General features: G+C 32.9%; 1 protein-coding gene across 2 annotated transcripts; it reads right to left on the bottom strand.

Annotated features, from left to right (window-relative positions):
* Positions 1 to 9,496: 9,496 nt before the first annotated feature.
* On the bottom strand, positions 9,497 to 15,708 carry LOC132742941 (divergent protein kinase domain 1C-like). Of its 2 annotated transcripts, none has more exons than XM_060731436.1 (4): positions 15,669 to 15,708; positions 13,750 to 13,927; positions 12,181 to 13,056; positions 9,497 to 11,837 (listed from the first exon to the last, which is right to left on the bottom strand). In XM_060731436.1, exons 2-4 carry the CDS (start codon positions 13,909 to 13,911, stop codon positions 11,619 to 11,621), a joined length of 1,257 nt encoding a protein of 418 aa, XP_060587419.1. In that variant the 5' UTR covers positions 13,912 to 13,927; positions 15,669 to 15,708; the 3' UTR covers positions 9,497 to 11,618. The 2 variants fall into 2 exon arrangements, with proteins under 2 accessions (XP_060587419.1, XP_060587417.1); XM_060731434.1 differs by lacking the exon at positions 15,669 to 15,708 and adding an exon at positions 14,686 to 14,811.
* Between the last annotated feature and the right edge of the window lie 1,123 nt (positions 15,709 to 16,831).

Genomic DNA, 16,831 nt, shown 5'->3' with positions numbered 1-16,831 from the left:
CTTTTCAAATTTTCTGGAAGATGAAAATAAAAGTGTCAGTTGTGCTCGGGCTAAATTTAACCTCACACTAGTATGTTTAATGAACTTCAGTATACATGTAATGTAGGATAGTGAGTCTGTTTCAAATCATCAAAAAGTTGTTGCTATGAAACCATTTATTCTTCTTTCATTATAAAAATTTAATTACCTATCCTGGTACGTAAGAGAAAAAAAGTTGTATAACATGTTTAATTCAGTTTTCAAGAATTCTGTGAATTATCATCAGCCGCAATAGGACTATTGATCATTTGTCATCCTATATTACAAGAATAAGTCATTTTACCCGCCCACAAAACGAAGTTTAAGGGGGGTATAATAGAGTCAGCTTGTCGGTCCGGTCCGTCGTCGTTCCGCACACATGTTTCCGGACAAATAACTAGAGTTGGAGTGAGGTAATTGGTAAATGCAAGATTGTATATAGCAACTGTTATGCTGGAAACCTCGGTTGGTATTGGCCATTTGGACCCCCTGGGGTAAGGTCACCATTACTAAATAATACGAAAAAATGTTAATCCGGACGACTAACTAGAGTTTGGATGAGCGTATTGTAACAAAACTTGTATAGCAACCGTTATGTGGAAACCCTGGTTGGTATTGCATTTGGACTCCTGGGCAGGTCATGGTCACGCATTACTAAAAATAGAAAAATGGTTTTCCGGACAATAACTATATGTTAGGAATGAAATGTTTTAATTCAAAACTTGGACTAAGCAAGCTTATATGAAGACCTCCGGTTGTATGCATCTGGACGACCCTGGGGCCAAGGGGTCATAGGTCACAAATTACTCAATAAATAGAAAAAGTCCGACAATAACTTAAGTTTAGGAATGAGATATTGTATATCAAACTTGATGTACAGGCAACCTTATGTGGAAACCCCGGTTGGTATTGCATTTGACGCCCCTGGGGCCAGTAGTCAACGGTTACCATCCTAAAAATAGAAAATGGTTCCGGACAATGGACTTAAGTTAGGCAATGAGATATTGTAAATCAAACTTGTCGTAGCAAACTTTATGGTGGAACCCCGGTTTGTATTGTCATTCTGGACGACCCTGGGTCAAGGTCACATTACTAAAAATAGAAAATGTTTCTGGACAATAATTAAGTTAGTGAAATGAGATATACTTGTAAATCAAACTTGGTATATAGAAGCTTAATACTCAATACCTGGTTGGTATTGCATCTGGACCCTCCTGGGGCCAAGGTCAAGGTCACCATTGACTCAAAATAGACAAAATGGTTTCCTCGTCAATAACTAAGTTAGGAATGAGATATTGTAATCAAACTTAATGTAATACAAGTTTAACAATGAACACAGTTGGTATTGCATTTGATCCCCTTGGGTCTAGTCAACGTCACAGTTACTCAAACAATAAAAAATGATTTCTGGACAATCTAATCGAACGTAGGAATGAGAATATTGTAATGCAAGCTTGGTGTTTAGCAGCTATACATGAAAGACCGCACTTGGTATGATCTGGACGCACCTAAGGTTCAAGGTCACAGTTACTAAAAAAAGAAAAAATGGTTCCGGACAATTACTAGGGTTTGGAATGAATCAATAGCGCAATCATTGTAATCAAACTTGGTATATAGGCAACTTATACAATATCTGGTTGGGATTGTGATAAATTGAAATTATTTTTCTGATACCTTTATTTATACTGGTAGACTGAGTTCATATTTTTCTTCAGACCAACTTATTTCAAAAGTCAGTTGTTGGTGGGGTATTAATCACCTTCAGTGATAGGTCTAGTTATGGCTACATGTATATTTACAGCTGAAATATCTTACCTTTATTTACATAAACATAGCAGGTTTCTTCTTTTGATATCTACATGAAATTAAGGTGTAATCATTTACATAAATACTTGCATTTAACCTTTATTTACATGCATACTACATTCATTATACATGCATTTATTTACATGAATTAATGAAGTAAAATTTCTGTCCATTGCCCATATTTACATGATTATACAGTAAAGATTTCTGTCAATTGCCCCATATTTACATGAATAAGGTTGTTTTTATCCATTGTTTACATTACTCATTTTACATGACTGTTCTTGTAGTTGAATCATTATACACGTGAAATATTGAGACATACTTAATTAAAACATTCCCTCTTAATTTATATACCATTTGCATTGAGACCAGGACATACCATATTTTAAAGTTATCATAGAAAATTCAGGAAAAATTCTTGTCTCTCGCTGACAAAATGGATAAAAAATTATCTGTATTGAGTTACGCTCCTAAAAGCCATTTTAGTAAATGACATTTAGTTATAACACATCATACCACTATTAAATAGTGGTTGACGATCCTGGAGATAGTCTGTACACAACAGTGCCATCTTTATTGGTCTATATGCAAATCAAGATTTTCTTGCACTTTTGGGCTATTGCAGACCAGTGCTTATTTGGTTATTTTTACCTACAAATGGTTATGTCCAATTAAAACAATAGGGGGGGGGGAACGGGGGGGGGGGGGGGGGGGGGGGGGGGGGGGGGGGGGGGGGGGTGAAAACAAGTCTGTTAATCAGATATTAGTGACATAGTAAATAAAAATTGTATTCCATTGAATTTCACATAGGTTTTTGATTATGGTTGTAAGTCTTTTTCCAAAGACCTGCACAATTATGTCATTGGTGGTTTTGACTGAATTTTCAAACCTATCGAGAACTTAAATAGTCCTGGTTAAGTATACCTGTAAGGCACAGATCAAATCTTTAACAATTACTGAAGGGTCTAAAATTTTATGTAAATTGAAAGGTTTCTTATAAGCCATATGACTAACATGGATTTTCGAGTGAATTTACAAGCTTTTGTAATGGTACAATAATAATAAAGTGTGGATTAATTTCCCAACAAAAAGAGGTATTTTTCATAATTGTTGGTTATTTTCCAAACTTTATTCAGACATAGATTTTGAAATTAATCTCCCCTTTTTGTCAATTATTACACTGACTAAATCATCAAGCCAGATAGTTGGCCATGCAGTCAAATGGGCATCTCTCAAAAAATTTCTTAAAATACTCTCGTTCCTAATTTAAAACAAGCCCCCACGTTCACACAAGGTAAAATAGATATTGCTGGAATTGTTAATGATTGCCATGTTAATACATGTGATAAAACATTAAATGAATACTTTAATGTTTTTAAATGCATGAAGGTTATGTTTATGTCTGTATCTTGATTGTAGATACTAGAATGGAAAGGAAGGAGTGTAAAATGTACCTGGTATTTTGACGTTCAATTCAAAAAAATTAAATAAATTAGCATCAATCCGTCCACTTAAGTCTTGCCCGAAGTTCTCTTTTATTTTAAAAACTGTGATACTGCAGATGTTGTACTTGTTATATAAATGGATGGTGAAGGTTGTCACCTTATGCAGTAAGGGTTTAATCCTTCTAAATTTAATAGGATTTAAGCCCGTATTGCACTAAGGTGAAAATTTTTTAATGGAACTTATTTCAGGGGACTGAACCTTTTTGATGCAACTTTTAATATAACTTTGTACTCCTATTGAAACATAAAATTTTTCTTGTTTTTGGGGACAAATTGTCAATGTGGTGCATTAACGTGGGCTAACTACTACAAGAATTTATTAGTAGCTTAACAGTTACTGCAGGAGTTAACCCATTACTGCATTAAGTTTGACAATTTATTATAGTCAGTAGTAACATGGACATGGTTTATAGACTTATCTCTGTAGATTTTTATATTTTTTTTTTCTCATAATTTTAGATTTTATTTATATGACATAATGAAATAGTGAATATAAACTATGTTCAACTTTGAACTAAAACTTTAAAGTTTTTATCTTCTATTATATATAGCGATTGTGATCATTTGGAGACCAATTCAGTTTCTGTTGTAAACATAATAAATTAGTTAAAAATTGGCTAAAATATTATTCCAGCGCTTGTGAACAAAATCAGCCAGAAGAGCTAGCAATAAGAATAATAGAAGGACATTTCAAAAAATTGCTAAAATCATTCCAGTTAGCTTACATATGACGGCGGCACCAGAGCTAAGAATAGAAATACCTATACAGTTTCAAACGCAATCTTCTCATCTGATGTGTTGAAACTTTACAGAATGATCATTTGGTAGTCTTTTACAAAAACAGAAATCAAACTGACTGCCAAATTTGATAAAATTCAATAGGAATTATTCTTGGGGGATACTTTATAAAAATTGGGTAAATTATTACATTCTGTTAAAAAACAAAGCTGCCTATGTGCTGAATTGAAACCACATCTACAACTCAAAATTAATGCTTGGCTGATTTTGATGAATATTCTTTATATAATTGACCTAATAATGAAATTGGTCTTGTAAAACCATATCCTCAGGAACGCGATTAAGGGCCATGCATGGCTCTCTGTTTCTGTTTAAAATATATCATGATACTTAAAAGTTTAATAAATCGTAATTTTCATTTAGTTTACAAATTAGTTATTGAATTATTTTGACTTCATATCTACAAGGATCAACCAGGAAACTGTAACTTTTTGAAAGGGGAATATTTATTTGGCACTTTATGTTATTATTAATCTCAATTTGAGGAAGACAGTAATTTTTATATTAATGGCAATGTTGTCGTCAATGACAACTTGCCTATGCCCCATTATCAAGTCAAAACAGCCTGTATACTCCATCGTAAATGTTCGAGACTTTATATCACTGGTGGCTGCATAGATTCAAATTTTCAACACATTGAACCCCATTCCAACTATCCAAATTCATCGCCTTTAAAAAAAACTTCTGGACACTTCGCAATTCAAAGCAGGGTAAAGAATGATAATTAATTATACAAATTTTTAATGTTTATTGGTCAAGTAACCAAGTAATGTTGGATATGAATCTACTCACATTTTAAAGAAGTACCACAGGTGGTAAAGAACCATTAGTTTTCATCTTCATTTCAGATGAACCTAAATAGATCATTGTACCTACATGTATTAATAATAAATTGTAAATTTTTAAGCTCAATTTTAACCATCGCTTTGCATTTGTAAAGAAATTTCCAAGCATGTGCGATACAATTCGCTTTTAGTTCTTGCACATTCAACTTGCACATTGCAGAACTTTTATGTTCACAATGGTTATTATATTCACCTCTCTAGTACTTTAGCATGATTGTACACCTTCAATATGGTGTTATCTTAGTAACACACATACTTGATGATTGCATGCTTGTTGTTGTTGTTTCCTTGATCCGAATTGTTAAGGTTTTATGAAAAATAAAGAGTTTGATAAATTTTTGGATATTTTTTAGCATTACCCTTGAAACTAGGGTAAAAATGATTTCAACAATGATAATTCTTAAATAGGTTTTAAAAATGAAATATAGAGAAAAGAATGCCATCCATTGTCAGTTTCAGAATGTTAATTGAATCCACCAATCGTGTTTCTCTGTATCTGTGATTTAATATATTTGCTAGTGTCTTGTTGTTGTCACAATCTCATGTGCAGTATGTTACCGTCTTTGACGCTTGTTTGTCCTTACATTTGTCAAAATTATGAGTTTGATGGTTTTTATCGCATTATCCCAGGTTATATCATTATTAATCGAATCATACTTTACTGCAATATCCTATGTACTAAAAATGTTTCTTACATTTACCTTTGTCTTGTTTACTCCCAGCCTGATGTTAAGTCCATTAATTAATAATTTATGCAATTCTTACATCGCATGTAACAGTGGCCTTAAGGTGTATGTGTAAATGATATTTATTAAACAGACAAATTAATCCATGAAAATGAGTAACATTTAGCTTTAAATCACCTGAAGTATTGGAATGTTAAAGTATTGCAGCTTAGAATATCAACTTATTATTCATTACAATTAATAATCATGTGTGAATTTAAACTATTATTGAAATGTCTGAATAACAATTAATATTTAGATATATGGCACATTCTTAAGTTTTTTATGGAGGATTTACACACATGGATATTGAAAATAATCATAGATCCGTATAGATAAGTGTGGAAATACTTAAGGCTCAAGGCTTGCAGTTAAATTTCTCGACCCAGTGGAGCGACGCATGTTAAACTGATGGTCTTTGCCTGTTCTGAACGGTGGCTGCCTTATTCCTCATCAAAGTTATACTTCTGATATCCATTAAAGAATCTTTCATGAAAATTGTGTCAAATCGAATTTACCTCAATCCAATGAAGCTACAGATATAGGCCAACTCATTGCATGGTCCACCTTTATTGTCAAGTGTTTGTATATTATCTATAGTAAAGCCTAATTTTGTAATACAACAAATTGAGATCTCGTATATTTTTTATTTTTTATCTCAATAAAATTTTGAAATTAGGCCAAACTCAACAAAATATTCATGTTAATAGGTATCCATCAAAACGATTCAAACGACTGTCTTATTTTCACGTCAATGAACACAGTAATAGCATAATTGGACTTCACGCTTAACTGGGTAGAAGACCTCGGTGCAGGGTCTGTGCATTATTTCAGGCACAAACAGGCCGAGTAGAACACCAATGTTCTGTAACTAGCTGGATAGCTTCTTAAGTCCACGACCTAACTCTGACAGACGCAGCCCAACTTATGCTTATGATGTGTTGATTACAATACTTTCAACTAACACACTATCAAGGAAGTATTATTTTTAAAGCACAAAATACCATATTCTAATATTCTAAGTGTGTAAAATTTCAAATACAGCACCTACCAAAATTAAAATTATTCATTTTCTAATGCTGATGTTGAAACTGTCAATTTAAGAAAGCTGTTTTTGTTTCAAATTTGTAAAAAAAAATTAAGTATTTAAAACATCTTTTTGTTTAAACATAATATTCATAGGCAAGCTGCTTCTCTACCAGGCCAGTCTGGTTGAGCACAATGACCTTTATCAGTGTAGACATACAACATTTGAAAAGTTTAAACTTCTAAAATTTAACAAAGATCAAAGTTAGAAACACCCAACTTCTAAGTCTAAAATCAGTATAATATCAAACAAATATAACTTCAAGTTTATATAAAATTTATATATTATAAACATGAACTGCAGATCAAATATATTTACAATTGTTATATCACCATAACATTTACCCACTTTTCAAAGCAATGACTAATGTTATTAAATATAACATTACAATATTTGTTATGTAGCTATAAAACATGATATGTTCTTGAATTTTCTAAAGTTCATATAAAAAAGTAATTATTTACAAAATATTAATGAGCTTACACCTATATTATAGAGAGTTGCCTTTATTTAACAAATTTATAATTATTTGCCTCTCTTGACAGAAGTGTCGGCCATTTTGGGGTTATTTATAAATTATTCAATATATACAATGTAATGGACGCTATAAAAATAAGTAAACAGAAGATTTAGGTGAATTGTCAAATTATTTTAAGTGTAAATATTAAATATTTATCAGCTTACATTGTGATGGATTTTTATCCATCAATAAGGAACACAGTATTTTATAGCCTATTTTCCATGGGCAATTTCCTCTTTATTTTAAGGATTAACAATTATACAATGTTGAAAAACAAAATCAAATCATTGTTAAATTTTAAATTTCAAACAAGCAGTACACTTGCTACATAAAAACAGAGACACAGAGACATAGTTATCTATGTCTATGATAAAAACAAAATTGATAAAAGTAAAATCCCCAGTCCCAACAGCTGATTAAAATTCAGATCTAGATAAATAAATATGGGCAAATTCATAAAAATACATTTTCTAGTCCTAATAATCTTAAATTATGTACAAGAACATTACTACATAGGTAATTTAAGCAGCCTTTATCTTTTATTTTCTGTTGGAGAAAACAATTCTGTGTTGTTTCCAACTAAGTATTTCAGTAATTTTATCTAGGAAAAGTGCACCATATCATTGTAAAGCCTTCTTCAAAACAGCATCCTGAGAGCTATTTATAATGTTAGTCTTATCTGCAAAATGAATGTCTGCTTTACTTACTTATATATAGATACTGGACTAGTGGATTAGAGGTATCGAGGGGTTTTCTTTTTATTTTATTTTCCACCTTACTTCTTTTGATTTGACAATTATATGAAATGATTTATCTAAAAGTAACATATTTAAACTTAAGAAAAGCCAATGGCCACTTTAAGTTTTGGAAGACTAAAATTTATAGGAAGACGTGTACAAAAACTCAGGGTAATTCCTTTATAGTTTACGCTGTTGACTGAGCTACACATATCTGTAGAGATCAGCAGAAAAATTACTACTGTGAAGCCGGCATTAAACCATAATGTATTCACCCATAGTGCTAAATATAGTTACCCTAGTAACACTTGCATCACAAATAACATTTCAAATGCAAATATTCATAATATATGTATATGAATGCATTGTAAAATAAAAATGATGACTGTTAATGTTTCCCCTGTATTAAATCTGTGAACTGGATTGATGGTAAAAGAATGCTCGAAAATAAATGCTTTTGAAACAAGAGGGCCATGATGGCCCTGGGGTCGCTCACCTGTACATAGGCCCCCAGGGCGGGGCCAGTTTAAACCAAAGGGCTTTTATTTGAACAAACTTGGAAGACACCCATTAGAAGATGTTTCATGCTAAATATCTTAGCTCTAGCTCTTTGGGTTCTTTAAAAGAAGAGTTTTAAGTTTTTAATTACTATATGCAATATAGGGAAAATCAATGACCCCCTAGGGCGGGGCCAATTTTGACCCAAGGGCTTTTATTTGAACAAACTTGGTAAACATCCATTAGAACATGTTTCATGCTAAATATCTTAGCTCTAGCTCTTAGGGTTCTTTAATAGAAGATCTTTAAGTTTTTACTCTATGTATATAGGGAAAATCAATGACCCCTGGGGCGGGGCCAATTTTGACCCCAGGGCTTTTATTTGAACAAATTTGGTAGACACCCATTAGAAGATGTGTCATGCTAAATATCTTAGCTCTAGCTCTTTGGGTTCTTTAAAAGAAGATTTTTAAGTTTTTACTGCATGTATATTGGGAAAATCAATGACCCCTGGGGCTGGGCCAATTTTGACCCCAGGGCTTTTATTTGAACAAACTTGGTAGACACTCATTAGAAAATGTTTCATGCTAAATATCTTAGCTCTAGCTCTTTGGGTTCTTTAAAAGAAGATTTTTTTAAAGTTTTTACTATATGCATATAGGGAAATCAAAGACCCCTGGGCCGGGCCAATTTTGACCCCAGGGCTTTTATTTGAACAAACTTGGTAGACACCCATTAGAAGATGTTTCATGCTAAATATCTTAGCTCTAGCTCTTTGGGTTCTTTAAAAGAAATTTTTTAAAGTTTTTACTATATGCATATAGGGAAAATCAATGACCCCCTGGGGCGGGGCCAATTTTGACCCCAGGGCTTTTATTTGAACAAACTTGGTAGACATCCATTAGAACATGTTTCATGCCAAATATCTAAGCTCTAGCTCTTTGGGTTTTTAGAAGAAGATTTTTTTAAGTTTTTACTATATGCATATAGGGAAAATCAATGACCCCCTGGGGCGGGGCCAATTTATACCCCAGGGCTTTGATTTGAACAATCTTGGTAGACACTCATTAGAAGATGTTTCATGCTTAATATCTTAGCTCTAGCTCTTTGGGTTCTTTAAGAGAAAATTTTTTAAGTTTTTACTATATGCATATAGGGAAAATCAATGACCCCCTGGGGCGGGGCCAATTTTGACCCCAAGGCTTTTTTTGAACAAATTTGGTAGACATCCATTAGAACATGTTTCATGCCAAATATCTAAGCTCTAGCTCTTTGGGTTTTTTAGAAGAAGATTTTTTTAAGTTTTTACTATATGCACATAGGGAAAATCAATGACCCCCAGGGGCGGGGCCAATTTTGACCCCAGGGCTTTGATTTGAACAATCTTGGTAGACACTCATTAGAAGATGTTTCATGCTTAATATCTAAGGTCTAGCTCTTTGGGTTCTTTAAAAGAAGATTTTTTTAAGTTTTTACTATATGCATATAGGGAAAATCAATGACCCCCTGGGGCGGGGCCAATTTTGACCCCAGGGCTTTTATTTGAACAATCTTGGTAGACACTCACTAGAAGATGTTTCATGCCAAATATCTAACCTCTAGCTCTTTGGGTTTTTTAGAAGAAGATGTTTAAAGTTTTTTCTTTTGGTTGCCATGGCAACCAGAGTTCTGCATGGAATGGAATTCTTTGAACAACTTTGTTAAGGCTTCACACAAGGAACATCCCTGTGAAGTTTCATTATGATCTGCCTTATGGTTTCAGAGGAGATGTCGTTTGAAAAGTGTGAACGGACATCGGACGACGGACGACAGACGACGGACGAAGAGTGATCCTAATAGCTCACCCTGAGCATATGCTCAGGTGAGCTAAAAATGACTTGCAAATTCCTTTACATGTATCAGTTTAAATCAAACTATCTTATGTCTTGATTCACAAAGTCCAAAAACTATTTATGATTTTTTTTTACTTGTAATAAAAAAGAAGAATAAGAAAAGAAAAATTCTTAAAACCTTGAACCTCAAGCATTAAGCACTCGGAGTGTAGAAGAAAATAATAGCAATTCTAAAAAGTTATAGCAAAATATATATCATATGCAAGAAATAGACTAGAAATGTGTCATCATGCCACGGATGCCCCCGCATGCAGCCAAAATTTCAGATGTTGCATTAATTTTTTTTTTTCATTTTAAGTTCAAAGCCCTTTAAACTTTTCAATGTTAACACAAACCATTTTCATACAATGTTCAAGGCACTGAAATTATTCAGTCTTAACCTTTTAAAAATAGCATATTGCATATTTGTAGCCAAAATAATGGCTAAAAGTATGAGTGCTGAAACTGAAAGTTCAAAATTTTTCCAACACTCAGGAAAGATAAGTTTGTCTAAAATCATTGAACAGCGACCAAATTCAAACTTAAACTGCTTATTCCTAAGATGTATCTATATTATTTTCAAAGTGAAAGGGACATAACTCTGCCAAAAAATCATCAAACCATGACCAAATTCCAACTTGACCTGCCCATTCCTTTGACATATCCATATGTCAAATTTGAGTTGAATATGTAACACTGTTGGGTAGATAATTAACGGAAACTGAAAATTTCATATTATTTCAAAGTAAAAGGGGCATAACTCTGCTAAAAATCATCGAACCATGACCAAATTCGAACTTGACCTGTATTTTCTCATGACATATTCATATGTCAAATTTGAGTTGAATGTGTTGTACCGTTGGGGAGATAATGAACGGAAACTGAAAAATTCATATTATTTTCAAAGTAAAAGGGGCATAACTCTGCCAAAAATCATCGAACCATGACCAAATTCGAACTTGACCTGTATTTTCTCATGACATATCCATATGTCAAATTTGAGTTGAATGTGTGCAACCGTTCTTAAGATAATGAACGGAAACTGATGATGACGGAATGACAGAATGACGGAAGGACGGAAGGATGGAAGGACGGAATGACGGAACAGGGTAACACTATATGCCCCGGCCATTACATGGCGGGGGCATAAAAATTAATTTCAAATTAAAACAAATGACTTGTATAATGTTTTTTAAGATGAGACGTTATTGCTCCCCAATACTTTTATGAAGTAACTCTTGCAGATTTTTTATTGTATGAGGTTGTACACGTTGGCGGACACCTTGGCGATCTGTCTCCACTTCCGGGCTTGAGCATTCTTGTAGGAGTTTGAAGAGTTCAACCTTGATAGAACCTGGTGGATCTCTGAGTAAACCTGTTGGCATCTTAGGAAAGTACCCCACAAATACATCCTCACATACTGCCTAAAATGAAGATCAAAATAAAATTATATATATTCAAAATACAGTTAATTTTAATACATTTATTTTTATGCTGGTTATAAGATATACATGTTATTTGTATGTATTTAAATTAATTATTTAAAAGCTCAAATCTATAATTTTTCCTCCGTACTTATATTTCAAAGCAAAAAGATATGAAGAAATGATTCCAAACATGAAACTATAATGAAATGCAATGTTTCAAAATCCTATAAAAGAGAAAACAAATAACAATGTACAAATTTACAGATTAAACTTAACAGAAATTAGATGAAACATATGAATACCAAAGTACAACAAAAAATGACACCATACTAATTCAGACCTGCATATTATTATTGGTCCTTTCTTGTAAACATTTATTAGTTTTAGTGTCACAGAAGCCTCTACAATCGAAGAAGTCGCAGTCATCATGGCTTGTACAGTTGGTGTGATTAAACTGCATGAGCAGATTCTCCTCAAACAAGGCACAGTCTGTATCTATCAGAGTTACCTCCCCATTGTCCCTTAGACCAAAATTGTCTGGTTTTATATCACAGAGATGCAATTTTTCACTTAAATCATCTAGTTCTTTCATGAGATCTATCAATTTTAAAGCTATTGTTGCTCTTTCCCGCCAAGAATGTGTCCATCCTTTTAATATTTCAAACTCGTAATTGCCCAAAGTTTGAGTGTTTTCAACAAAATAAGCTGGCCCACAGGTACCATATATTCTTGGAGTGAATGAATGATTATATAGGTCACGTGACATCAGGTATTCCTGTTGTTCTGTTAGAGACCAGAGACTGGACAAGGCAACAACAACAGCATCTTTCTTATCTTTGCTATTCTCCAAGTATTCCTGAAAATTCCAACCCCATGCAAATGATAAAATATCCTTATGTTTCGACATATCGTTATGGCGAAGAAACATGAATGAATTTTTTACTAAAATTTCTATTTCCTCTACATACTGCCTCTGCCTTTCTGATGTATCCAACTCTAAGTGGAACATGTTTAATTTTTCTCTCTCATCAAGTTCATCTTTCATTTTCATGACGACTGTGACACGTGTTTTATCAGGGACACAAGAATCACAAGTTAGGAAAAGAACTTTCTTCCCTTTTCTGTAGTTAGTACAAGTTTGATAATGAACATCTTCAGTTTCACATAAAGCATTGCACAACGACCCTGCAACCTCTCCTTCTTTGTATAACTTGCACTAAAATAAAGAACATCATTACATATATATATGTATATAAATAGCTTTTCACAATTTGTCACTCCAGTGGAAAACACAAATAGGAATTTCTTAAGAGAATGATTCTTACAGTAAAATCAGAAGAATAGAGAAAAAAAGAATACCAAAAGAAAACACAACTGTGACAACACATCAAAATTGAAAATGTTGCACGCTCTGTTTGATTGAGACTGTTCATGGTCAAAGAAATAAAACACTTTCCGTCATGCAAACATCTGAATATTTTATACATATTAGAACTGTGCCAAAGGCAGGGGCAGTATAATATAGACGAAATATAGTGGCGGCATGACCGAGATGTAAACATGTCTAACTAGTGATCTAAGGATTTCTGGCTATGTGGGTTTGAACCCCATAAGAGGCAAGCCGTGCAAGAAACTTCATACTTATTGTTCAGTACTGGTTGGTTCCAGGAACCGACTCGAGTGTGTTTTAATACCCTCATAGCATCCAACACAATCAAACTAAAATAAATTTGTATAAACTACATTTTGTATATACTTACAATGCCAAATATATGTCTATTTTATTTGCTCCTCTTCTATTTTATGTAAAATTACCAAAAAATTAAAGCTCTAAAATTTAATACTTCAGTAAGAAACTTCTGATTAATCTGAGAATAAATTGCCTTAAAGAAAGTAATAAATCACACACCAAGTCTTCTATGATCTTCTTAGATTCCCCTTCTGTACAGTGCTCTTTCTTGTACATGTGGCGTCCAAATAAGGCAAGGGAGATTACAATGAACACCATTACTCCACAACAAGATAAACAACAACATTTTACCCTCCGTCTCATCCAACGGAATATAGCCATACTATCTCAGCTGAAACTAACAACAACTACAATTTCAGGTTTTATATTTTATGTATGTAAATGTTAACTGCATATCGTGTATTTTAGACATGTGTAAGAGTTATAAAGAAGATAGAGTTATATATTACTTATAACAAAAACAGTGATAATTATTGTTAAAGATCAATAGCAACTGTGACTTTCCATTCCTTTTTAGAAGCAGAAAATTTAATGTTTTGTTTTAACCAAAATGTTTAAACTCTGGTATTAAACTGCTGATGGTTACTAAGATTCTGCTAGCACTACAAAAATACTATGTCTCTGATTGTATCTAGTCCAATTAGCCTGACAAATTGTGAGCTTTAGGGCTTTTTATTATATAGACGATGGTTGCCCTTTGCAAAGACAGACATCTATGTAATATCAAATTGTCGAATCTGTCTTGCAAAAATATTGAGACTACTAGTCCAATATATCAGACGTTACGGGATAAATGTTATAGGTTATGTCGGTCAAGCCCTACCACTTTGCTTTGCCCAGAAGCAAAAATATCTCAAAACAGTGTCAAATTTGTAGGACTATGATTGTATCATGCAAATACTAGACAAAAAAAACTGTACTGGTTGGGGAGATAACTTCGGCTGGTTGATAAACTCGGCTTTTTATAATTTAATAGAGTTATCGGCTTTTTTAATGTAATCAAGCTCACCATCTCGTAAGAACGCTAAAATTCGACAATATCTGAAAATTTTGTCAAGTTTGGTAAGATATTTAAAAAATAGCACAGACTTTTACCCGTTTGTTTACAAAACATGCCTATAAATAGTACGGAAAATCCGATTGTTGTACGCATGCGCAGTAGATGCTCATTTTGAGGCCCATACAGGGTTACTTTTTATGAGTCCCGGTCAGGCTGCACATTTTTCTCACCCTATGACATACTTAAAAAAGAACAAAAAAAAACGTATTTACATTAAAATGAATTATATGTTAAATAGTACGTTGCATATTTAATATCGTAGATACATGTATTCATTATACTAAAGTAATTCTCAAACATTCTGATACAAAATATTTTTATTTGACATATATGACTAGCAAAGGAATAATAAAATGTCTAAACATGTTATTCTACGTTTTAATTTACTCATTAAAAATGATTTCAGAAGAAAAACAAAGAGCCGAAATTATCTACTCGCGCGTGTTAAAAATGTCCTTTTTACGTACCTCTTCCAGGGCCTCTCAAAATTACCCATTTTGTTACTAAATATAACTTTTATGGTGATACCTGAATATCGAAGAGCTGAAGTTTATTATGGTGCAAGATTCATCAGAATACGTAAACAAATAAATGAAATATGCCCAAAAAACATCGATTTTCGGCCGAGCTTATCTCCCAAACCAGTAAATCGTAGTTTTAGGATACCTGATACTGGCCAGGTAAAAATTGTTGACAGCTGATAATGTTAATCATTGTTGTTTGACAATAGAATTACATATTAGAGTCAAATATTACTAAGATATATGAATAACTGAAAATATCACTATAAGCTACAGTCACGTAGTATAATCATTTCTTATAATCAGCCTACTTTCATTTTTAAAATTGACATTGATCTTCTCAGCATAAGATGATAAGTTTTGACAGCCGTATGTCTACATGAAAGTAATACAAAGACGTAGGTGTTGAGAGCCGCATTTTGAATAATTCTAATGCAAACCAATATTATTACATCTTACATTAAACAACTGATGAAGAAATGATGTTGCATACTTACTTCCTGGTTGTTGACAGAATTATTTCCCCTGCATGTATATATTGCACTTCGTACGATTCACACTTCGGCAGCAGACCACTAAATACTTAACAAGTGTAGACACTTCTCTAATGACTGATTTGCAGATATCTAGTTTAACCTTAATCTTGTTTGAAACGAAATTTATTAGTCTTTGCCATCATTTTTAACTGGGCAAGTCTGCACAGTTTGCTATTTCTTCCATCTGACACAATCAATGCACGACACTACATTATCTATCTACAGTGTAGAATGGTATTAATATTGACAGATATCTACAATGTAGATAGATAATGCAGATACCACATACAATAACAACAGGGAGGTCTGAGACAGTTTTTAAAAAGTTAGTAATTAGCTTTTTTACAAACTAATTAAAAGATAAAACTTCACAAACATTGATGGTTATTATTATTAGGATTGAACTTAAGACTTGTACTTACATCATTCCAAAGTTTTAGTGTGCTTGAAAAAAGTAAATGTAATACTGAGTTCTGCTGTGGGGACGTAATAAAGTTAAAGTTTCTTGATTGTAATTGGTGCATGTAGTCAAAAGCTACACTTAGTTGTTTTGGATTTTAAAATCATGAAGAGTCCACGAAGGCTTTATTTCTAGGGTTTGCCATTTAAATTTTATAAGGGTTTTACTTTTAGTATGAATGTTACACTACTATGATAGGAATAACCATTCATTACATATCTTACCGCTGCTATAAGACTCTTTCTAATTGCCTCTTGTCATGGGTGACAAACTGTATAGGGATACTCAAGTTGAGGTCTACATGATCTAACCTAACTTTTATAAGCTGTCTCTTTAATGTCTTTATCATTCAGTCTGAGTCTTGTAATAAATCATAGGGAGTTTGTGGACTTAGATTAGACATTTTGTGTTTATTTTCTGGCTAAGGTCTTGACCTATTATAAGACCTAAGTACTTATTATTACCAGTTTGTTCCAGTACAATATTTTGCTACAAAACCTGTAACTTTACGTCTAAATTTGCCTTTTACTAAGAGAATAAGGCCGTTTTTTTGTTGTTTTTTTCATTTCATATTTCTAAATGGTTATTGATAAAGGAATTTTTTTCCCTTCTATTTTTCAGAACTTCAGACTAAGTCAAACATTTTTATTTGTACATCTTATCT

Source organism: Ruditapes philippinarum, unplaced genomic scaffold (genome assembly GCF_026571515.1).
Source record: "Ruditapes philippinarum isolate M1 unplaced genomic scaffold, ASM2657151v2 ctg10996_1_1_1_1, whole genome shotgun sequence".
NCBI classification, from domain to species: Eukaryota; Metazoa; Mollusca; class Bivalvia; order Venerida; family Veneridae; genus Ruditapes; species Ruditapes philippinarum.
The sequence above is the reverse complement of the archived record's forward strand: the minus strand, read 5'-3'. Positions and strand labels throughout refer to the sequence as shown.